Source organism: Trematomus bernacchii, unplaced genomic scaffold, assembly GCF_902827165.1.
Source record: "Trematomus bernacchii unplaced genomic scaffold, fTreBer1.1, whole genome shotgun sequence".
NCBI lineage: Eukaryota > Metazoa > Chordata > Actinopteri > Perciformes > Nototheniidae > Trematomus > Trematomus bernacchii.
This window is the reverse complement of record NW_022987593.1, coordinates 2,920,562-2,946,670: the sequence shown is the minus strand read 5'-3', so window position 1 is coordinate 2,946,670 and position 26,109 is coordinate 2,920,562. Positions and strand designations below refer to the sequence as shown.

Here is a 26,109-nt window from a genome sequence, read left to right as displayed (position 1 = left end):
ATGGCTTATCTATTATTTACTTATTCCCCTGTGCTGAGGATGATGTTCATATGAAATATTTATAATAGCAACTACACAATTCTAAGCATGTCTGTTTTGTTCGTATGTGTGTGATTGCAAAAGCTGATAAATATATAATTGTCATTACAGTTCTTTGTGTGTGGCATATTTTATATGTTTTGTGTGCTTGTATGTTTACTCAAATATATGCCCCACAAAGTTAGTTTCTCTTAAACTCCTTTTTGTAAGTGTGCTTGCATGAGTGCTGTTACAAGCAAAGACTGACCCACTTTCTGTGCCTTATAATCTCATTCCTCCTCTGCCACCAGTAACAATGCCAATAAAATCTATTTGAAGAAGAGCCATCATAAAAAAAGTGCTATAAACTTAAGTTAGTGTGATATTACTCTCATATCAGTCATTGCTGCTCCTTAACAGTGCAGTCTCATTTATTTTTTAATAATTTTTAATCTTGTTTTCAATGTTCTTCAGGGGTTTTCCTCCTCACCTTGCAGCAGTGATGTAGATATGTACCTCGGTGTGGTCGTACACTGTGACATCACTGTTAGGTGGGGTCCCAGATGCAACAGACAAGAAACTAAGACTTTACTGTGTTTGAGGCTGATACCGATATAGTGCTCACTGCGCAGTGTTACACTTATCAGCAGTATGAATAGATATGTCAGTAATAAATGAATCTCATCAATCTCTTTAAGTGGTGTGGCTTTGGTCCCAAAATGTTGATGCTGGATATAAAATGAACACTATGCACTTGAGAAATTGGAGAAGAATACATACTTTATTAATCCCTAACGGGGGAAATTGCATAAATGTGACAAAACAGTTGTATTACTGCCATTGAAAAGAGACTACTTATTCCTCCCAGGGCACACCTTCGTCCAACAAATGATGATAGGTTGTCACTTTGACATGCACAACACAGCTAAATCTAAACAGATTTTGTCTGGTCGTTGACAGCAGTGACACTGATTGGTCTCGTAATGATAGTACAGTATTGATTTGTTCAGCTGCAGACAGGAGACATTTCACTTAAAAAGGTAGTGACACTGGGTGTTTCTCAATCTCGAGTAAAGCTGCTCCAGAGCCACTATTTCAAGCATACTACGTCATCGAGTGCCGCCGAAGGACTGTTCCAATCTCCAGCATACTTGGAAATCTACCGAGCCCGGCGTACTTCGTTTGGAGAAATATCGAGGCTGCACATGAGTAGACTCCGCGGTCTTAAAATCCCCACAATGCTTTGTGCACGGACCAATTTCCCCAAATCTGTGACGGAAAATGTAAGGCGGGGCCTCTCATATGACGCACACCTGCACACTTGCTAGCCTGTTCCACTCTTTGTTTTCCAAATGGCAGGAAGTATTCTTGCCTCGCTTCTGAAGCAAGATGCTCGGCAGACATGTGCTACCAAGCAAGCGTACTCGCGATTGAGAAACACTTCACTTTCTGCCAGCATTTTTCTTCACAAACGGACACAAGAAGTAAGACCTAAGTAAGGGAAAACGCACGAGACAAACTAATTAAAAAACCTGGGTCCGTGATAACCGGACAGAGGAGTTTATGTTATAGAACACTTGCTGAAACATGGCAGCAACAGACATCTAACTGCTCCTACAGTACATCGGGAGCAGACAAATGTACCGTGCATGCATGTTACATGGTAGATGGCAGCAGAGGCAGTGCAATATATACATGTATAATGTAGTGAGAAGACAGAGAGAAAGGACTTGAGTATTCTTACAGGAATAAAACAATGGTCCCCCTGGATGGGGGATGGGTTAAGGATGAACAGATCTATAATGCACACAGGCTAAACAATCTCACAGGATCGTGGGAAGCTAAAAGCAACAGGGTGCATTTTAAATGTAGATGTAAATTACATTTAATTGCTGTTAACATTTTTTCAAGATGTGAATGCAGCATGGATTTTATTTGCAGAAAGCTGTGCTGAGGGGCTTGAGGCAATTTTCTTCATCGACTTGCTAAACTGTCTGAGCTCAGCTGCTTCAAGAGCTTGTGGGTATAGTTAGCTGCGTGTGTGTTTATGTCTGCATGCGAGAGAGAGAGAGAGAGAGAGAGTGGGGGTTTGGTGCATTTACAGAAGCAATAGCATATGTTCGGGAATGACCAGACCACTGATTCATATGTGCAAGTAATGTACAGCATGAACTAATGGGTTTATAGGTATTCCCAAGTTCCTCGACCACAGGATGCTGAGTCGGACACATTTAATTTTTTCTCAGAATGATGAGAGCAACAGAGACTGACGACGCCTTGAGCGGGGCCATTAAGAAAATGAGAGCGATCAATCAAAATGGATTAATCCAACTTGATCCCCCAGAGGCAAACAAAGATATTTAAATCTGGAAACACACACACACACACACACACACACACACACACACACACACACACACACACACACACACACACACACACACACACACACACACACACACACACACACACACACACACACACACACACACACACACACACACACACACACACACACAATAATTAGCAAATATAAAACGTTGTAAGTGTTTCACGTTGTGCTGCTATACTGTATGACTGCAACTCAACTTGTGCTTAAGGAGAACATCAATAAACTCACACTTTTGTTTGTAAATCCCAGGAAAGCCACTGTGCTCCACCATGTCGATTGTAAGATGAGTGTTTCTGACAAGGAAAAGTGGGTGCGCTTGTTAAAGCCATTTCCATTCAAACGGGATGCATTTCTCAGCAGACAAATCTACTGAATGTTACATGACAGAAACAAAGAACGAGAGATTTGGGAAAACCTTTTAGAAATTGCCTTCTTTCTGTTGTGCTTCAGCATGTCTTTTATTTACTGAGAAACGGATGGTCCCTATCATCCGAGCTGACAGGTAATGCCATTTTAACTTTCCCAGAGAGAGGAAGAGCCCAAGGCTTGGCGGTGCAGCTCACACTCCACCAGATCAGCTCAGTAAGCTGCGAGGAAGATGCCTGAGTGAAAGAAACCTGTCAACAGGCAGGCGGCATGTCAAGGAACATATTTTAAGTGCTTGTTGTCATTCAGTATATGGCAATTAAAAATAGTGTGTGATGAATAAAAGTATTTACTGTGTCACAACACCCAGGAACACAGTAATAATTCAAATGTGTTTCGCAAGCTAAAGATGTGAACATTTTTAAAGTCCTGGTTGATTTCTCTAGATATACACAACTGTTTAAAGTTTGGAATCGCTTGCCAGAATGCTAAAAGGTCTACTGCAATGTATGGAGTGATGTCTTGTACATCGAAATTGGCCAATAAGACCAAGAGCAACCCAGAAACTGGGTCACGGTTAAGAATAAGAATTGAGAAAATCACTTATTGATAGAATTAGTAAAACAATCTGAAAGCTCAATGTGTGTTCAGATTTAAATTGGAACACGTTTTGGTGTCAGGTGCTCAATAATGCCTTGTCAACCTTGACGAGAGCTACAAAATACAAAGTCAAAGTACATGTTTGTGTACATGATCACCTACAACATATTTACGAAAGCTACACATTAGAAAAAGAAGGTTGGTTTAGTGTTGGTTCTATCTTTTTAATTTAACCACCTATGAGAGAGGGCAAAGAAAAAGGCTTCCCAAAAATGTTTCAGACTAACTGCAATCTAATTGAAACGCAGTGTGTAGTGGCCGATTATGCAAAAACGCAACTTAGTCTATGAGGAAAATTTGATACATACAAGAGATAGGTATTATTATCCATAAATGGAACCAATGATGTATAAAAAAAAACACATGACTTCATCTCATAGGGGTTAAAACATAAATCCATTATGTGACACATGCGCTGATAAGCAAACCATTAGAGAGAGCGTTTGTGTTTGTGTGAGAACCGACCGGCGGCAAACACCAACAGCTTCCTGACATTATCACGCTCTGCTGACAGATGTGCAACATAACAGCTATTATCATCGCTGCTGGTGTGATTATTGCTGCCATGTGATTATTGGTAGCACAGGAAGTCCTGACACGTTTGTGGCTGTGTGTGTTTGAGTTATGTGGCAGAGAAAAGAGAAGGGAGGGGGAAAAGATATGGAGTGAGGTTGACCGTAATTTCAACTGACTGCGTGACGAGTGGGCAAAAGACAGTGTTTATGCATTTGTGTTTTCAGCACACACGCATCCTGAATTAGCTTTGCACCCATGTGTATCCACTCTCAAAATGAAAACATCTCAACTGCCGTAGACTGAGTTTTCTCTTCCTCTCCTAAACTCTCAGCAATCACTCTCCCTTCTTTCGCCTAAGCACAGACAGTTCATCTCCCAAGGTGCTGCAAACAGAGTCTTCCCTCACACACAAACACACACACACACACACACACCTAGATGAGGTTAGGTCCACCTGTCTATTGCAGAGAGAGACTCACTTGAGGGTATTTTTCCCTGGTCAAACTGCCTCTCCCATCCTCTGTTACCTGTCAAAGGGAGTTGTTTCATGTGTCTATCTTGCGGGAATGGGTGGGTTATGTAGGGTAGAAAATAAAATATTTAAGAAACTGTCTTGTGTAAGTGTGTGAGTATAAGAGAAGGATATAGTAGTCCGTGTGTACTGTACATCCTCACAGCTAGCTGTCTTAGTGGAAAGCACTTTTGGTTGCTGTTTGGTTTGTTTTGATAATGTAGGTACTCCAGGTTGTATGTATGGAAGTATATTTATCTTAAAGGTCCCACGTCATGCTTTTCCGGTTATTACCCGTCCCCTTGTGTGTTATGAAGGTTTTTATCCATGTAAACGGTCTGCAGAGTCAAAAACCCTCAAAGTACACCCTGTAGGGAGTAAAACTCTAACACAGTTTTAGAGTCCCCAAAACGCCTCGTTGGAGATTTCTCATTTCCCATTGTTTACTTCCTGGGTATCGCTACGTAGGGATACCCAGTAGCCACGCCCAGAGCTATGGCCACACCCTCTGCCAGCCTTTCACGAAACAAAGCTTCCCAAACCTTTCAGCGATTCATGCCGGATATGTACAGCGTAGGGCACTGAAGAGCGATGCTGTTCCTACTTTGTTTGGACCAGCGGGAGATTCGGGTACACAACCTGTAAGTATTCATTGTCGTTTGTGTATTTATGATGTTTAAAACAAACAAGGTATCTACCACGACTGTTTAAATGGGTAAACGTTTTTCGGGCTACTACGTTGGGATCGCGGAGAAATGCTCTCCGCAGACCCATGCTCACAGCGTTATAAACCTTTTTCTTACTCAATATCAAGTCACACTTATTGTTTTTACTTCGGCTGTGAGTGTTTGCGTGTGCTCAGGATGAGTTTCGCTTGTTCTCTGTGTATCGCCGACACGGAAGCCTGTCTGCTCCTCGCAGCAACGAGCAGCAGCTGCGAGCAGCAACGAGCCTCTCACGTCGCGACCAATCAGAGCACACTGGGCTCACAGGGAGGGGTGGGGGCAGGAGCTCCAACAAGCCGTTTAGGACAGAGAGTGAATACACATACTATACAGAGATGCTGTATGAGAAACCAATGTGAGTTTGGAAAATTGCACAATATAAATCTATTTTAGTAGACCTCAACAATGGAATTATGATCAGTAGAAATGGCCATGACATGGCACCTTTAATATACTTTATATCACATACTGTACACATTGACAAATATCATGAACTTTGTTTAATCATGTGCTGTTGTTCACATGTTTAAGTATTTTGTGTGTTAAGTGGCTGTATCCAGTAAAACAGATTTTTCTAAATGTACAAACAACTTGATGCTGTTTTGAAATTACATATTTAAAAAGTCATGTGAGCAAGTTGAAGGGCTGGTGAATGGGGAACCATGGAGGTAATTACTCTTAACTGCACTGATTGTGTCCCTGTGAGTCAAAATTGAAAACCTGCTGACAAACATTTACTGCTCTGAAACTAGAAGCCAGATGATGAGACAACCAGAGGGAGAAAGGGAAGGGGCATATTGACATGGATGAAAAGAGAACAGCAGTGTCAATGCAACAAACCATGCAAACATAACAGGAATGTTTCGCCCTGAAACAAACAAGCAGAGCAGAGTTAACTCTCATTAGAGGGATATCTCTCAGCCATTGTGTTTTCCTCTTCTGTCTATCTTCACTGGATCTCTGCTGCCCGTAGAGACATGTCACTTTCTCCTCCCAGCGTTTCCTGAAATAGCACCAGTGCCCTCATAGGCATTGTGCTGCTACAGTACATAAGCAGCGCATCCAACAAAGCCCTTCAGTACAGTAAAATATATATATATGGTATATGGGACTTACTGTGCCAGCACACAACAATCAGTGTTGGTAAAATAATGTATTCATGGTAGCTTATACATGCTTTCTAAGCTTAGTTCTGCTCTCTATCTATTTTTACCGGGGGCAGTTTTAGTTTTGTATTTCATACAATTAGAGTGTGGCCTGTCTCGTGTCAATTTAAAAGCAGTCGCCTGTCACTAATCCCCAGAGGCACTCTTTTTCTTAAAGTGCACCTATCATGCTATTTTAAGGCATATATTATGGGTCTCAGATATATACAAATATATAAAAACATCTCTATGATGTGTTTTGCTCAAAATACAAACAGATCATGCATTGTAGACATCCTGTTATTCCAGCCCTGTTAGAGAAACGCGGATTCTGGGACCTTACTGTAGCTTGAAAAAAAAAAAAGAGGAGGCGGAGCTAATGCCTGATGAGAATTCTACCGGAGATAAAGTTAATTTCTGCTGTAATAAAACGCCATCATGTTCTAAACCACATCAAGGATTATTTCTGAAACAGTATGGAGCTCAAATGCTTTTTCTCCTGCGGGTTTATCACAAGGTGAGTTCCTTTTTGTATTTCCTGCTTTTTAAACACATGCTCTCTCCAGTACAGGTTAGCTCTGAGTGTTAGCGAGGCTTGCTAACGTAAACAAAGACGAGATTACATCCAAAACACGTAAGGCATTGTTTCTGATCCGCTCGTTGTACCCCCGTTTTTTAAAGATTTGAGTACGGAGGAAAAGAGAGAGGGTTTTATTTTCTGACGCTGCGTGAGTTCCCCGACACACCGGGGACACATATTTATGTATAAAAGACATAAAAAAGAGCATTTTGCATGATAGGTCCCCTTTAAGGTGTGTTTTCTTTTGACAAAGAGAATGAGTCCACTTGTTGTTTGAGTTTGTTTACCTCATTTAGCATTTTCTAAATATAAATTGTCAGATATACCAGAATTATTCATACAACTTGCCATAAAAACCATGATTTAAGGTTGGATTGCTCATTTTATTGCATTATTTAACCAACCATTTAACTTTCATTGCTTCCTGTTATTTCCAAAAACTTGATTTCAATGTTTTGTATTAGGAGAAACCTTGAGGGCTTATCTGATGAAAAAAAAACGGATTTCTTCTTGTTTTTTCAGCAACAAACCAATCTTTTATGTGTATTTTTTTTAACTGATAATATACACAACAGCCATACAGAGTGGAGGCCCTGAAGGCTATGTCATGACAATTGTCTCACTTGTGTTTCGAATAATGTAGATTATAATATTAGACAAAAGCTTTGTCCATAATTTGTCCATGTCAGAACGTTACATTTTTGCCAGTCTTGTCTTTTTATTAACTGGCGCATAGACAAATGCACTCACATGAGACTGGATTTCAAATCATGTCCTAAATTGATAGCTGTCTGATAACAGATTGAAATGAAGCATCATTATTTAGGGTCAAATATGTCACTTTGAGTATTAAAAAAGTTAAGAAACCTTTATTCATTGCCTTTTCATCACTCTTTGTCAGAGAAATGAATTCCCCTGCAATGCAGTGATCATTACTGTCGCTTTTCAGACAAAGGCAGAAGTGTGTTTCTTGGGCTGTGTCGAAGAACTGTCCAACTGAATTTAACACAGGCACACGTGTGATAGTGGTAAAAAAAAAGGGGGGAGAAAGCCACAGCTGACAGAAAATGTGTCAGTCTAACCCCGGGCATTTCTGAAGGGTAGAAATGAAAGACAAAGAAAAGCAAGAGGAGAGGTAGAGAGACGTGGTGAGAGGAAGGAAATAATCTCAAGTCAAGCCTGGTGTGCTTTTACGACCTTATCAGCCAACACCAGTAAAGAGACCAGACAAATACAACTGCCTTTTATTTGTCAACACAGACAATAAAAAACTGTCAAGCAGAAAAAGCCATGGCATTGTAAACACCGTTAGTGTATATCTGCAGAAAGGAAGCAGAAGCATGCTCGAGTATGACACTATCAGGACCTGAGGAAATAACCAGCTTATGGCAGAGGAAACGATGAGCTAGCGACCTGTAGACAAAGCCTGATGCAGGCTGGGTAATTGAGACAGCATATTGCTGCCGAGTAACCTTCCCAGAGACATAACCATAATATAATGTGCACTGGAGAAATTTCTCATTTACGGCCGGGTAATAGCACTTCGGTTGGAACAATGGCTCTTTCTAGTTGGAAATTGGATAGGCTTTCTCATTAATATGTATTGGTGTCGGGAATGGGCTAAGGATGGAATAACACGCGGAATGGTCTGAAGTTTGCACAGAGGGGAAACAAAGTTAGGGAGGAGAGTTATAAATGTGGTTAGCACAGTGTAGGTAAAATAAATACGGTTAACATGCTGTATATGTGGTTGGGTAAGATATAGACAGAGTTGGTTGTAACGCGTTACAAAGTATCCACTGCTGCAAACACAACGTCAAACCTCAACAAGCACCTGCAAAGACAACATGCTAACGTGAAGCTAATAGCTAAGGACCCCCGAACCCAGAGTGAGGATGTAAACAGGGCCGCCCCCTCCCGCTCCCTCCACAAAATGAAGCAACCTCCGCAGTCTGCGTGATCTGCCTGCGAGTAAAAGTAACGAGTAAAGTAACGAGTAAAGTAACGCGTTACTTTATGTAGAGAGTAACGAAGTAAAGTAATATATTACTTTTTTTGAGTAACGACCCCATCTCTGGATGTAAAAATGTATGCAACTAGTTTTTAAACACATGTCACAATTAAGTGCTTTGGCAACAGGACTAAGGAATCTAACTAATTAAAAATCTCAAAGGGATGTTTTGTGATGACCTCCCACAAATGGAGCATAGTGTCACTTCGGGCAGAGCATCCAAGTTGCACGAGCTGATTCATCTGATGTTTTATTCATGCTTTATCAGAGGTGGCTAATTCAACAGCTGCTTAGCTAGGGGCTGACCAGCAACGCTCAATCATAAAACATACAGCTGTGGCAATTATAACCTTGTCATGTCAACACCATTTCCTGCTGTTCCTCCAATCACCAGCCCACCTCCCTGGTGCCAGGCTCGTATATTGTATGAGTCGAAAGATATACCCATCTGAAAGATTATTATTATTCTTATACTATGGCCAACCAAACTGTTAAATATGCATGGGTTTTTATGAAGCCTGGCAACAAATACAGCAATTCACCAACTCCTACCAAATGTATCCCTTTGTCCCTGAAACGAAATCATCCGTACACATTCTACAAACGTTGCTCACCTTACCACCCTTGGACTAATCAAAACCTCATGGTATAGTTTTCCATACTTTTGATGCCTTTTTAATTATTTTTTACTTAGCTTCATCTATGGATAGTAATCTAGAAACCTCTCCTCTTTCAAAATAAATAAACCAGCATTAGTTGGCACAAATGGTGCTAATTAGTTAACATGGTTTCCTGCGCTGTTGGTGACGGAAGAGTCACCATTTACTATCCCACTTACAATAACCTTATCTCAAGACATACCATCATTTGAACCTACCTTAGATCCCATAAGTAAATGTTAGGTAGCTGGTAAATAGACTAATGTAAAGTGAGAGTTTTCCTTATAGCTTTTATTTAGAATTTTGAGATTCTCATATCTTTCTATACTTGTGAGGACACACTTAAGAACACAATAGTCTTGGCCTTTTTGTTTATGTCTACGATGCTGTCGCCTGGCAGCTTTAGACTATTCTCAGGAATTGTTAATGTAATACCCAGCTTTTTTTTCTTTTTCTTGTACGCCATGTAAAGGTTTCGGGTACCTACTTACTGTATATTGTGTATGTCTTTGCTTTATTGTAACTAAAAGAAAAATTCAAAATAAAGTATAACAAAAATAAAAAAAACACTAGCACACTCACCCAGGCAGACAGACACTCCCAACCCATTTGACATTTTTTGGCACCAAGTTGAATGCGATATCCAGAGAGAATCACAAACCCATAACCACACCCCCCCTCCCCCCTCCCCCCCACACACACAAACCAACCCACCACCTCCTCCTAAACACACACACAGTCCATACAAGCTCCCCAGGCTATGAGTGCACTGATAAAGTGTACTCCCCCCCCCCCCCCCGACTGACTCCCTTGCTGCACCTAGCACCGGCGACACGCAGAAGATTGTCATGCCAGATTTGTTCGACATGAAGCGATGGCAAGGAAACATAACTGCAGGGGTTATGTGAGAGAGATGAACAGGGTGAAAAAAACATGAAAGGGGACCACAGAGCGGGGGTGTCTGGTGGGCTCAATCGGTACCAGCTAATGCATACAGATGGACTTTTTTCACATTATAATAACCAAATAAACTTGAGCTGTAATTACTTAGTGTTTCTCTCCATTGAGGTCTTCTTAGGACACACGAGTGGAAATGTCTTTTGGGAATGTGACACATTGGCATGAGTCCTTCTCTGACTGACGGCGGGGAAACTTTAAGACGAACATCACAGAGCTGAGTTTAATGCGAGTCAAACAACCATTAGTCTCGGCCTCCGCTTGGATCTGAGCACAGCGGCATTTCCAAACAGAGCGCTCTCCTCGCGGTGATTAGAAGTCTTCCATTTTATAAATCACAGCCGTTGATTGACAGTATTCTCAAGCAGTATGTCATTAAAACTCGAGAGCTGAGGGAGATCTGCAGAATGTTAAGCTGAGGCAAGAATACAAAAAATCATATTCTCTTTCCCAGCAGGGATCCACCTCCTAGACAGTGAGAAGGCCCCCAGTCTTTCAGCTAGAACAAACACTAGAAAGAACATGCTCGGGTGAAGGGACTGTCATGGGTCCTTGTTAATGTGATACACTGCAGAGTATAAACAAGCTCCATAGGGAAGGCCTTTGATCAAGCCAACATCTCCCTTATGCCTGATGTATTTAAATCTAGTGAAAAGAAATCGAGTTATGTACCTTTTTATCCCGCTTTTTCATCTTTCTCATCTTTCTCTTTTGAGAGAAAAGCAACCTCTAGAAAACTCATTCTCCTGCTTGATCACAGATGCACACACAAACATTCAATCTCTATTCTACTTCCACCTCCATCATCCACCCCCACTTTCTCATTTTCCCTATTGAGCCACTACCTCTCCATCTCCGGCGCACAGCTCTTGATGAGTTTGTGAGTCACTGAAGAGACGAGAATTGGAGCGACAACACAGAACGCCGCGCCTCCAGTGGAAGCTGATAATCCATGGAAGCGAGAGGTGGTGACGAAATTCGGCTAATACCCAAACAATTGCGATCAGCGCAACTCCCACTAAGGTGACAAAGCCGTACACACATTTGGCTGGTATTGTGTACAAACAGCGAGCTAATACCGGTGTACAAATGACTGAGGTAAGATGCAAGATGAAATCCTGTGAATTTGTTTCTTTATACAGAAAAGCATCTCGTTTACTTGTGTTCCTGGTGGTATTGCTGTCAACACATCACACATAATTATTAGGCTGAGATGACAGATGCTGACATCACCAGACATACTCATCTCTTGACATAGAAAGCCCTGTTATATAACAAAATCTAGACCCATATTTAAAAGAAAATTGGACAGTAGTGACTTAAGGATTAGTATTGGCTAATGGCTATTAGGGCCTTTGCTATCATGGTTATTTAATCTGTAAACCAGGGGTGGGGAACCTTTTTCCTCTCAAGGGCCATTTCAATTTTTCAACATCCTCCGAGGGCCGTACAAATTATTGACCTCTGCTTAAAAATACTAAAACCACAGCCCATTCATTTCGCCTTTCTTTCATGCTGTGCAAAAAAAAAGCAACCTCTTAATCCAGATATCTTACCATGACTCGTGTATGCATGCACGTGCACGGTTGTGGCATGACCACCAAAACAGAAAGATATGGACACAAGATGTGTGCAAATGTATTTAGTCCTATACATGTGGACATGATTTAAGTGGGGGGGGATCTAACGTCCTCTAGGGGGGTCCGGGAGCATGCTCCACCGGGAAGATTTATTTTTAAATGTTGAAGTTGAAAGCATCAATCTGGTGCACTTTGAGAGCAAAATGAAGAGATCTATGGATACATCTCTCAACATCCATATGAAACAGAACTGTAAACAGATTTATTTTTCTTTATGGATATTTTACAAATCACTCCCCTTTCAAACTGTATTCTTGTTTATTAATAACTTTTTTTTACTGTCATATAGTATTTTATACCAGTTTACTTTATTCTCTTATTTTTTTATAACTATAATGATCATATAAAGATGTGCCTTTACCTCACTGGTTGTAGAAAAAGCTTCTTATATTCGTTAGCATAGCTAGCTAACCAGATGCTAATAACAACAAAGTTATTGACTGTATGATCAGTATGACTGATGAACAGCCACTGGGCTTTCAACTAAAGACACAGCCACGCAAAAACTGCGGCATGTGTACAGCTCCTTATCTGAAGTGCCGGAGCCGCATTCTGGTGCTCTCCGTCAGAAATGCACCCCTGTCAGACGAGACATATACCACGTGATGACACGTTAGGCTCGTGTTGTGTTCAAGGACCCTGACCTTGGCCAGGAAAAACAGGCACTCGCTTGTTTAATTCTTTTATTTCTTTAATTTTTTTCTTTTTTGCGTGTGTTTATAAATGACCTCGAGGGCCGTACCAAATGGTCTCGCGGGCCGTATACGCCCCGGGGGCCGGAGGTTCCCCACCCCTGCTGTAAGGGTTAAAATACTCATTTTAGCTTACATTGTCACTGTTGTATGAAAGCCTCAAAATCCATTAAATAAACACACCTTTACCTTTGCTGCCATAAAGACATTCCTTTTAGAGGTCATGTTTGATAGAGAGCCGAAGGCAAATAACGAAACAAAACAAAAGGCTTTGTTTTAACTTGGGGATATAGCTTCAAAAGATACATAATTTATGGCATGACTTGGAAAAACAACATTTTACAGTAGACACAATGCTAAGACAAGAGAACTGCTCATGAGGCTTTACAATGTCACACTAGTTACTGTATGTATTGTGAACATAATTAACAAGTACCCCATTTCAGTAACATTTCTAAATCAACTCACTTATACAATGCTACTGTTGACATCCCCAAATATAACGTTAGGTTTACAGACTGCTTTGACAAGTTTGGAGGCCTCAATCCAGAGATTTGAAGGAGATAAGCTTAAAACAATGACATTACAGTTTGGGCTGCTTGCTACCACTCTGAATTTTAATCCATTACCTAGATATTTGCGGGAGCAAGCATCCATCACTGTTGGCCTTCATGAACAGGAAATAGTCTATTCTTTACTGACAACACAAATTAGGAGAGAGCATGTTTCTGCTAGCACAACCCCCCTTTGACCAAGTGTTCATGGTTCAGACAAAGGCATGCAGAGAGAGCAACTCACAAAACTAACAATATTTTTTCTACAGCTAAATAAAATCTCAAGCCCCAACTTGTACTTGCAACACACCTGTAATTATTTAAATTGTGGTTAAAAGTATGGGTATTGTGATTTAAAAACAACATTTTTAAATTAGAGTTAAATACAGCAAGAGTTGTTAATATCTAGCTGCTCCCTAACAAGAAATATAAAATGTTTCGGTATCTGCTCAATGCAACACAAACAGTGTGATGATATGTCTAATTGTGCTTGTGGAAAAATGTTCTCCCTTTATTACCAAAGTCTTCAAGCCAAATAAAAATGACTAAAGCTTAAGTCCCCACAGAAAGTGTTAAAATACCAGAAGCAGAACATTTTTAATTTGGCAATGGGGCATTTTTTTTTTACATAGAAGTCTACCAGAAATGACATTCTGTTAATGAAACACCAAGCTGGAACTGTGTGTGTGTGTGTGTGTGTGTGTGTGTGTGTGTGTGGTGTGTGTGTGTGTGTGTGTGTGTGTGTGTGTGTGTGTGTGTGTGTGTGTGTGTGTGTGTGTGTGTGTGTGTGTGTGTGTGTGAACTATGTACGTGTGTGTGCCCGGGTGTGTGTGTGTGTGTGTGTGTGTGTGGGTGTGGGTGTGGGTGTGGGTGTGTGTGTGTGTGTGTGTGTCTGCAACTGGTGACTGCAGGCTTAATGAAAGGGCCAGTTGTTTTTTTAGCGGGGCTGATTTGCAGAGAGCAGATGGATCGCTCTCTCTGGTCTCAATCTTGTCCCACATTGCTGCTGTCGCCCCATTTAACAGCCAATTTCCTGCCAGCTCATCACAAACACACATACACACACAAACAGGGAAAAAGCTGCAAAAACAGTGTGAGGTAGTAGACCACAGAGATGTACATAAAGGGAGAAAGAGGGTGAAACAGAGGGGGCATACGCAAGCATATGTACAGAGGAACACTGTAGATTACCGACATACGGGGATCTTTTGTGCATAGACAAGCACAAAAGTATTTAGACACATGAAGGGATACACACACACACACGGACACACACACACACACACACACACAAAGTAAAGTCCTATGGGGAAGCACGGTGGACACGATACCGTTTTTAATGAGCTTGCACCAGATGTCTTCCCAGGCTGCATTGCATGACTAGTTGATTAATCAACTGCATTTTACTAAGACACACAGACACACACACTAATCCTAATTTATCACACAAACACAGTAATCTCAATTTATCACAAACACAGTAATCCCATAGGACCACAAACCCCATTATCTAGCTCTCACACACACACACACACACACACACACACACACACACACAGTGCGCCTGGTTTTATAATAACCCTCTGCGTCTATGCCTTCAGTTACGTCTGATATATTCTGTTTCCATTGGTTCATCTTTCTCAATGACAGATTACAGCACATAATCACGCACACCATCACCTAACTGATACACACTAACAGTAGATATGGCTTCATCTTTTACTCGTTCTCACACCCACGCAAACTGACACATGGAATGTTTCAGCTACAGTTGTGCATACACACATGCTTCACACATGGGGAGAAGCCCTCAGAACATAGGGTTTCTTATTTTAACCGCAGCAGTAAGAAGTGGCCGGCCTCCACAGAATGACCCCTGACTTTTAATCTTCGCACCTTGTACAGCAGGAGATTTTTTTTCTGCCTTGCCACTGGCAGTCAGCCTTCACTCCGGGTCATGTCATATCGCTGGCTGGCCAATGTGTTAATGATATTTCCCTGGTGAGATATAGCTTTGTGGGTCGCAGGCTTCAGTGGCCATGCAACACACGTACAGCAACCAATGTGCAGAGAGGAAATTCATTGTTGTTGGGGTTACATTTACAGTATTTTCCTGTTATGTCTTTAGACAAATGAACACTGTGAGAAGCATTTGAAGATTACTGTGTGATGCTTCACCCCCAGGTAATCTTATGTATTCATTTTGCTCTGTTTAAATTTGCATGCAACCTCACGATTCTAACCTCACTTGCTCTGCTCTTATGTGCGCATTATCATATCTTAATATGCATACTGTTTAGCCCTAAAGGAAGTTATTCTTTTTCACTTAAGTGTAGGAGCGAGACAAGATTTCACCCCTAAGCAATGTGCATCATAGTTGTGTTTTTCTTACACTTCTTTGATTGGGTTCAGTAGGATTCGTACCAAAACAAATACAGTAGCCTTTTTTAATGTGCCATCAAAAAACAAAGACATGTAATTCCATAAAGAGGTGGACCCTGACCCCACTAGACCCTGATCTAAAAGACACAATAATACCAGTAGGTAAACAAAACAAAAACACACATTATCAACAGGAAGCTCAACAGCACATTGTTGTTAGCTTATACTCCTTAGAACCTAAGAACTAAATAAAAAGAAGAACAACTCCATTTGCCACACTTCACCCCTCCACTAGTTTAGGCGTGTCTATTGCTTTTTGTTTGAGTTCTCCCAACCCTCTTCTGTCTCAATACAGGTACCACAGAGGGATGATGAATCCGAAGCTCAGCGTGACTTGCCCCCATGTCAGTCTCACTCCACGGGTTTCTCAACGCCTCCAGACCCATCATCGATCCCCATTCGACCCTTGGGTCATCCCCTCGTATTCAACTTCCTTTCATCCCTCTGAGTCAAACTCTATTCAAACCTTCACAACCCCATGTGTTTGTTGGTAATCATTATATTGTTCTTCCCAGTGGCTTATGTTCCTCATTCAACTCAACCACTGACTGAAGACAGTCTCGGGAAAATGTAGTGAAATTCAATGAGTCATCGCACTGTAATTTTCCACTTGTGGCTACACCAAAAGCTATATAGGCTTGCTTTATTGCACTTCCATATGATGGAGAGTCCTATAGACAATCCATAGAGGGTTGAGGGGAGCTGTAAGATGTATTTTAGGCTGGATTTGTTTATCGTTCTTTGAAAGTTATCAGAGATGAGTGCAAGAAAAAGGAGTGATTTTAGCTGTCAGTCTATCACCATTAAGTGGATTAATTATGTTGTAAAGTATGCAAAGTTTGTCTTTCTGTCAAGGACTGGTAGTTTAGTAAACAACATTTCATCCATCATAAAGTATATTCACGTATATTCGTATAGGTTTTATGCACACAGCTGCAGCACACTGTAGTGGCCATCAGTGCAGAATCCCTGAGAGAAGTCAGGTAGAAACCCACAGATATAATATAAGCCAAGCACCATGCTGTCACTTCTGGGGATCAGACCAATAACTTCTAAGCTACTGGCTCCCACCATATCAATATTCTTTACATAGATGTGGATTTATTTCTCAGCTCTGACATCTGTAGAAAATGCAGTTTTTTTGCTATACTGTACGGTTACATGAATGAAATTCATCGGTCGAACTGGTCCTACAATGTAATTTGCATTTACTTCATGATTTCCATGCCCCAACCTACTATTCCAAGCAATTTTATGTTTCCAGTGACAGGTGGTGCAGCTTTGACAAAGTGGCAAAAGGCAGTGAAGTGCCAGCAGGGCCATGGAGAGTTATAGCACAGCAATATGCAGAGACATTACAGCATTTCAACTCAGTGAAGGAACTGTTTACACACAAACACACACACACTCTCTCACACACACAGCACATGTCAGTACCTTCTGTGCGGATGGTGAAGGGGGAGTCCCCCAGTCTCTTGGCTGAGAATTGCCCCCCCAGAGAGGTCATTAGAAAGCACAGGCTGAAGAAGCCTATTCCCACCACGAATATCCTGCAACACAGGGGAGGAGAGAGGGAATAAGTGAAAAGGGAGTTGAGCTAGGTAGACATATTTATAGGAAAGGGAAGGTAAATAGATGCTTTTGGTGAGTGAAGACGAAGATAGAAAAAGGGGGGCATAGTGAGATATTGGAGGCAGAAAATAAGTGAATAAAAAGTGAGAGGCATAAAAAACAAAGGAAAGAATGTAGGCAGATGAAGAAGCCGACAATTATAGAAGACAGGTTTGCAGTAGAGAATGATCGGCAGTCAGACAAAAAGAGGGAGGGAAAAATAGCAAAGCTAAGGGGTTGAGAACAATTGTGAGAGAGAGCAGAAGAGACAAGTCAAGAAAGCACTTCCAGAAGGCAGTGCATAAATAGAGCAGTTATCACACGTGAAAAGTATAAACTTGAAGCTGAAGTGCATTTTTAGCATTTAAGTGCGCTGATGTGATCAGTTGGCATATATCTAATACAACTGGCAAATTAAGGGTGAGCAGTTTGTCCCTAAGTGCAGATGAAATGGGTGTGTAATATCAGAGGTGCACAGAGGGGAAGGGAAGAAGAGGCAAGGAGACGACAAAGACAGCCAATCACATTTGGCTATTTAAGGTGAGAATAAAGATAGCCTCAATGCTGACTAAAGTCTCCGAACACAACATCTGCTCCTGCCTCATTCTGGAATACACAAAATAAGATCAACAAAAATGTGCTATTCCTATGCAGTATGAGGCTATAGATGCGTTACATTTTGGATATTGTCATTTTGTAAGATGATGTTTAATGTTTTCCTGCTAAAAGAAACAGACACAGCATGTGCACTGAAAGAGAAATTGGTTGCTGCAATAGTTTATCCTGTCCATGTAAACTTCTTTATGTTTGAATGTAAGTGATGGGGGCAAGAAGCCAAAGTCCTCTGTTTGACTAAAGCTAATATAAAGTTTTAGCAGCTTGAGTTAGCAAAGTGGGTATCTTCACAGCAAGTATGGGCAGCAGCACAAACCATTTCAGACAGCAACAACAGTTGCAATATACTGTAGGCTACATGTGGGTCATCCATCAGGATGTTGGCTCCAATCTGTAGTGGAGATCTTGCTTAGAAACATAAACTTCTTCTTTAGCACACTTTGTGGCTCAGATCCTATGTTTGAAATGCTGCTGTGCTTTAGAAGCTTAGAATAAGACTCAGTGTGGATCCTGCATGGTTCAACAGCCGTGAGAGAAGGAAATCTTTGACTTAAAAGTGTTGAAAATCAGGTCTTTTGTATCTGTGTAAATCCCACCCTAGTTAAGCTACTCGTTTCACTGTATACGAATCAAAGGTTATCTTATGATGCCAAGACTCTTTGGGGAACCAGAGAGGCGAAGCTGTCTGTGATTCTCATCCACTGGACAAAATAGCAGCCATCCTTCAGGACTAACAAGTCCCACTTTGAAATGCTTGCCGCTCTGCTGCTAACCCCCACAAGAGAACATTCTTGCAAGATTAAGTGGTGCAGCACAAAGGCAGATTTATGTGACAAAGAGTGGCTAACACTCCAGTATCTATGCTATACATTTCAGCAGCTGAAGCAGTTTTCCTAAAAGTCCTCATTATGTACATTAGTTTAAGTGAATACATTTAAATCTTTCAGGACATGTATAGAGATTATATAACAATCAAGCAGTTACATACTGTAGTATACAGCATATGGCTAATGTATCTCAAACCAACGAGATAAAAAAGCAGGAAGAAATGTTACTTTGGTGATAAAATACTGACAATCACTTTTATAATTTAAGGCTAACCTTGAACAGGTAACCTTCCCATCTTAACTTCTGCATCAGAGGTCTAAAAATGTAATTTTAACATAACAAATGAATAAATAATTCATAGCTGTTACTTTCTCTTCAAAGCCAGGCGAGAGCTTTTTGCTCAAGTGCACGACCCAGCGTGAAATCTGACGGCACGTCCTGGAATGGTAAGTAGCTCGAAGCTCCAGTCACGCAAAGTTCTAAACAAAACCTTTTAATATTGATGAGGCCATAAGGAATGAGTTCCTATCAACAGCAAGCAAGAATGGCCATTTAAAAATACATTTGCTGGATTGATCTGATTGACCTATGGGATCAACACGATGTTGAATAATCTGTTAAGAATAGAGCGTGGTGGTTTGGCAAGCTCCCCGGTTGACTTTATTTTCCAAGACAGAGCTGATGTGTCATGTATGACGCCTACTTCAGTGGCTTTAAGGACAGAAAGTGAGATCCAGCTCTTTGAGAGGAAACTTTTGACCAGCTCAAGAACGCATTGACAGCAAATAACAATCATCATCATTAAGGCTCTCATCTAATGTGTTGCATCAAACATGATTATGGCTGCACATTCATTTCACTTAAACTGGTCATTTATCTTCATGTTGCATATAAAGATTACATTTTGAGCTGGAGTTTGATCATATTGAATTACAGCATTGATTGCACTTGTAACAAGACAACGGTAATGTCTTTTTGAATATGCCACATTGTGAAATTTAAACTCCCAAATTCTGATTATCGACTTCCTCTGCTGGTAGCGTAAACTGATTAATGCGGGATAACAATCTTCAAAGTGAAGTGTAAGCATTTTCATTGATTTACACTGAAAATATGAGATGTTATATTCCTACTGTATTTATAATAAAGTCCCAGCATCTAAGCAGCTGGCGTGCTCATTCACTATAGCTTCTCATTTACTTCTCTCTCCCAAGATACTGTAATATTATGAAAAAATCAAACATTAGCCCCATCTGTTCTGGGCATATTGCACAAATGAATTAGAATAGCTCAATCACTGTCGGAGGACCACAGAGCAGCATTACATTAAAGGTGGGGTAGGTAAGTTTGAGAAATCGGCTCGAGATACACTTTTTGTTATATTCCATGGAATGCTCTTAACATCCCGATAGCAATGAATATCTTAAGTGCTTTGACAAAAAATCCATACAAAAATGTCATCTGTGGAAGCCGTAGTACTGTAAAAAGCATGACCAATCATTTTAGCCGGCTCGGCTAAAATAACTGGATGGCCTACCTGCCTGTCAGCCTTCCATCTGTGCACAAATTTATCTCGTGCCCTAATTGGTCATGTGCGCGTTCATGTGTGTTGGAGGAGGGGCTCTGTAAGGAAGTGGCAGATTTCTTCCGGCTGTGTATTTTCAAATTCTAGCGCACTCAAGCTGGTTTCTCCAAAATGACCTACCCCACCTTTAACTGATGTGAATCCTATCCAAACTATTATTAAAATTAAGGGATTATTTGTCATGAATATGATTCCATGATCTCATACTTTATACCTGCATGGATTATATACTTATTACACTACCATATGGTCCGCAAGCGAAGTAAGTGAAAGCTGAGAATCAGAGTCTCTGACCTCATTTAAGACAAGTGTTTATACATTTAGCCTACTCTTATTATTTGTTTTTCATTGAGTGTCCTGTCTTAAAGGTCCCATGTCATGCTTTTCCGGTTATTACCCGTCCCCTTGTAGCTTTTTCTGCATGTAAACGGTCTGCAAACCTTCAAAGTACACCCTGTAGCGAGTAAAACTCTAACACAGAAAATACCTGTCTATGCTGCCCCAGAACACCTCGTTGGAGATTTTTCTTTTTCCATTTTTTTCTTCCTGAGTAAAGTGACGTAAACGGGCATAGTGACTTAGCGGCTCCGCGGATTGGTCCATTTCACACACACACACTCACTCACCCTTATCTTTTCTCAGCTGCGGCTCCGCAGATTTCTAAGCCTGAACTCAGCCTGAGACAGTGAGACACCGCGAAACTCAGCCTGAGCACACACACACACTCACAGTTCAGGTGAGTTTTGCGGTGTCTCGCTGTCTCGCAGACCCCACGCAGCAACCAGGAAACGACCCCAGTAATCCAGCTCACACTGTGCGCAGCAGCGAGCCCCGCAACGTCCCGCCAACACGGCACCCAGACCCCACGCAGCAACCAGGAAACGACACCAGTAACCCAGCTCACACTGTCCGCTCCTCGAGCCTCAAAGGGCGGAGCAGCGAGCCCCACAACGTCCCGCCAACACGGCACCCAGACCCCACGCAGCATTCTCATCTGTTTGTCATTACTGGTGTCATTTTCTGGTTGCTAACGCCATTGTAACACATAATCACTGATGTTCCGCCGTAACGGTAGTGGACTCATCAGAACAGAGTGGGCGAGCTGACCAATCAGAGCACAGTGGGCTCATAGGGAGGGGGGGGGCAGGAGCTCCAACAAGCCGTTTAGGACAGAGAGTGAATACACATACTATACAGAGATGCTGTATGAGAAACCAATGTGATTTTGGAGCATTGAACAATGTAAATATATTCTAGTAGACCTCAACAATGGAATTATGATCAGTAGAAATGGCCATGACATGGGACCTTTAATACAGTCAAGAAAACTCCCAATGACAAGTTTGAATATATAAAGGGGTTACACAGAGGACATGAAGAAAAATGTGCTGACTTTACAGTATACCATAACATTTTCTAATACACTTTATTTATTATCTCTGTTATCTAAGGGTTAATAATCCTGTGTGTGTTTCAGCAGCAATGGAGAAAGGAGAGAATTTGTTTTATATTAAGCTCATGTGGGTAAGCAGAAGCTGCCCTGATGTTGTCCTAGAGCGATCGTTTCCTCTCTTATCATTGAACCGTTTTCCAAACTGGCGTTTGGTGGGTGATATGAGAGGATTAGGCCCGGGTCCTGCCTGACGACTCTTTAATTAACAGGCTTAAAGTAAATGCTCTGCTCCCTATAATTGGATCAGAAGGAGAGATCTGCTATCAGCTAATTGGCTTCCTCACACATATGTAGACTTATCAGGTTTCGCCTCCAGGTACATGTATATGATTTTGAGGCAAGAGGAGTTGTGCCAGGCGTGGTGTGGTTGTTAGTTTAGCTGTTTTCCAATAAACTTTTCCTGGCAAGTGAACTAGCCAAAACCCAACCTAAAATAGTCCTCTTGCCTCGTAACTAGAACATACTTACGTATTTGTATGGCTTCTAAAAGCTGTCTACTGGTGCTCCAGTGATGTAAGATGCATATTTACGATACCCATAGCTCAAGTCTGCCAAGCAACTTTATCTCTCCCACTGGTTTCTGGCATTTCCCTGTCAAATCTATCCAATAAAAGGCAAACGTGTAAATAAAAGGGATCTACTATTCATAGTTAAACTATAAACCAATGTATGGGCTGGATATATTTTTTTCTGAATTTAAAGATAATACACACACATAACATGAGACAAGCTCCCATGAGTTGTCAGGGCTATTGTAGCTTCCTCACAAAGCTGCCTCATTAAGAGTGTGTGAATAAAAGGCTTGATCTACAGTGAAGACAGCAGGTGAGGTAATTCGGTGCAGCATGAGCGTAACCATCATGCTTCATCAGTGCTTAAACCCACTACAGATTGTTTAGAAAATCTAACAGCATTGGCACGTGGAAAGTGGGTAAGATACATGATGGTATCCACTTTTGTATTGAAAGTTTCTGCTGCTTTTAATCTCCAGCTAGTAGAATTAAGTTAAATTAAATAGAGGGATTGATTTGGGATTGGCCACAGTATTGAGTATGTACATCGCTTTGGATAAAAGCGTCTAACAAGTAACATGTAATGTAATTTAAACACTGCCAATAGTGTACACTTATCAGGGAATTAAATAAACGCAGGTTGGCAGGGCATTGCTCAATGGACTGCAACGTGTTTAAGTGTAAACATATGTAACAGATTCCTCCATATATCTAGCAAACAAAGCCCATCCACACAGAGATAATGGATTTATACATGCAGTGAGAAAATAAGTTAGAGCTCGGCTCACTGCAAGCACATGCTTTTTTATAATAGCTTTTTATGATTTATAGCTGCGTGTTGTTCCCATCCATGTGAATCTCAATCTAATCATCTAGTGGAGAAACACCTGGTGTGTGCATATGCGTGTGCTTATGTGAGCAGTGACACATACACACACCTTGGCTCCACATAATGTAGATACACATGCAATGGTAGTGCATGTGGGCATTGAGAACCCACATTTTAATCAACGACAATGCTAGAGGCTAATTAGGAAACTGGGTAATGGAAAACGTCATCGGCTCTTTGTCTCTTACCTGAACGGTTTGAACGTCACTAGACATCTTCTGACCATTATTTTACCGTCGGTGCTTCCAGTAATCATTTCCCAAAACAAGCGACCCCTGACATTGCTGCTAACCTCCCAACCTGGGACTTGACGTGACCAAACATTTTATCTGCGTCCCATCCAGCGGTGCACAGCGGCAGGTTACGGGGTTATTTTGAACAAAAACAGCACCAATAAGTGCTTCTATATCCCTCAAGTGGAAATGGTGGAAAGTTTGAGTCACTGAGTCTCCTTTCCCGAGTGTGAAAATGTCATTTAAAGCGTAATTCCGTCGTCAGGCAAACACGATACATTTGAGGTAAAGTCGCAGCAGGTTGTGTCGACCGATGGAGTAATATCCGATGTGAGTTCTTTACAAAAAAATAGAGCTGTTGTTGTTGCTGTCAAACATGTGGATAAAGTGTGTTTCGTTTGATATCTACGTTGTCTCTGATTTCACGGAGAGGAGAGCTAGCTTCATGGACGTCTTAACTTCACGGTGAAGCCAGAGCGAGTGTGGCAAGTCAGCCGTGTTGCATCGCACTCATTCAATTCTCAAGAGGCAAGCTAGATTCAGTGGAATCATACACATCCGGTTGGTCTTTTCAAAATAATAGCCCATTAGATCATTTGATCATTTTTAATAATGGCGAGAAGTAAATAAACAAAAATAAGCAACTAATATAATGTATTTATGAATGACTTGTATACTTTCGTCCTACCATACAGTGTTCACCATTAAACAAAAGAGAATAACAACTATAAAGACCAATAAAACCTTTAATAGAGAACAAACTATTTATTTTTTGTCTAATGGAAAGGACGAATTAAAATGTATAGTTCAAAACGTGTAACTTATATCATTTGCTTTCTGACCTGGTGATCCTGTTGCCAGGATCTTTTTTTTTTTTCTGTATCCCAATTGTGTTTATGATATTCTGAAAAATAATAGGCAAATCATTCAACCAAACATGTGTAAACAGGCCCACTGATTTAAGAAAATAGCAATGTCAATGTTTTAATGGCACAATTAACCCGGAGGCTTAAACTATTTATTTGTGGGAATATATTTTGACATTTTATTTGGGAGGCATAACCACACGATTTCCTGTACTATTGTGGCTTCCTCTTTGTGACTTGATGGTGGTCCAGCGGCACAGAGAGGGACAGACCTGGACCGTCTGAAGCTTTCTCATTCGCCTCTGTATGGCGCCATCTATGACTTAAACTTGTTACGAAATGCACTCAAGAAATATCATGCTTTTATGTTCCTGTAAAAGAAAGGCATTTGCTAGTTTACAAAAGCTTTAATCTATGCAGCCTATGAAAGTACTCTTACTTAGTAGGGCTGTGAACTGCTTTGGGAACTAGTTATTGCACACTAGGATCAATTGGTTAATGCGTGAATTTGGTGGTTACTAACAGGTAAACAACATGGGATGCTCTGTTGAGCATCGCAGATGTTAATTTCAGCACCACGGACAGCGATTGTGATCAGGATGCAACAGCGGCATCCAGCGGCAGGTAGTGTTACTGCAGCAGGTGTCCCAGCAGCATTTGTAGTAATACTGTGTATGTAAAACTTAAGAAAAAAACAGTTGTCACTTAAAATGACACCCACACAGTAAACCACTTATGGCACCACAAAGCATTGACCCAAACACATGTGCACAGCCCGAAGCCACAACTTAAAATCATAATATTTGTACAGTAAAATGATTTGCAGTCAGTTTTGTCGTGGCATACATTATACAGACTTTGTGGCCAGCGGAGCGTTGGAGCAGAAATGGAGGCAGAAGGGGGGATCTCTGCAGGGGACGAGACTGAAGATGACAGTGAAATCTCTTCATGCTTCACTTGCCATGGTACATGCGGATTTGACTGACAGCCCACCGCCCATGCAGGCTGTCCCTCTCTGCGGGTTGTGGGAATACTTTTGCACTATCAGCGGGTATCCACAGGGCACACATGGGATTTGTACACCTTTTATTTGTGTGTGTGTGTGTGTGTGTGTGTGTGTGTGTGTGTGTGTGTGTGTGTGTGTGTGTGTATTTTAGTGAGATAAATGGATTAACACGCACACATAAAGGCATACCGGTCTATGTGCACACAAAGTGGTAAAAATCACTGACGTTAAAAAAGCATTTTGTCACAGAATACTCAAAGGTGCATGGCTTCACCTTCTTCAGACTCCTACAAAGCAAATAAAGATATCCACCCTGGCTCAATTTTAACGAATCATTTATAAAACGTTGCCCTGTCTGAATGATATACGGATTTAAAAAAAAGCAAAAGCTGCCGACTGCAGCAGTGAATGGTATTATTGTATTTGTAAAAGAGGTAATAAGTCAAATTCTAGAGTGGAGAAAGTGCTGCAGGCTCTGTCACAGCTTTAATGTTCGGCTTTTTGCCTTTGCTGGTCCAGTCCTCCTTCCCCTCAGTTGGTTGCGTTCTGTCTGCAGCACTTGTCACTATTACTAATGAGTTGTCTACCTTGAAACAGCATCCAGCCCGAGGCTGTGCTAACCAGCATCTGTAAAGCCACCACG

General features: G+C 41.2%; 1 protein-coding gene across 2 annotated transcripts in view; it reads right to left on the bottom strand.

Annotated features, from left to right (window-relative positions):
- Window positions 1-23,631, bottom strand: part of LOC117481586 (alpha-1,6-mannosylglycoprotein 6-beta-N-acetylglucosaminyltransferase B-like) — a 101,326-nt gene extending 77,695 nt beyond the window's left edge. Inside the window, exons 1-2 of one of the 2 annotated variants that reach the window (XM_034129321.1) lie at window positions 23,550-23,631; window positions 17,306-17,418 (exon numbers count right to left, since the gene is read on the bottom strand). In XM_034129321.1, the coding sequence (XP_033985212.1) occupies window positions 17,306-17,418; window positions 23,550-23,617 (181 nt within the window). In that variant the 5' untranslated portion in view covers window positions 23,618-23,631. The remainder of the gene's footprint in view (window positions 1-17,305; window positions 17,419-23,549) is intronic. The other variant, XM_034129322.1, reaches the window with a different exon arrangement.
- Window positions 23,632-26,109: the final 2,478 nt, after the last annotated feature.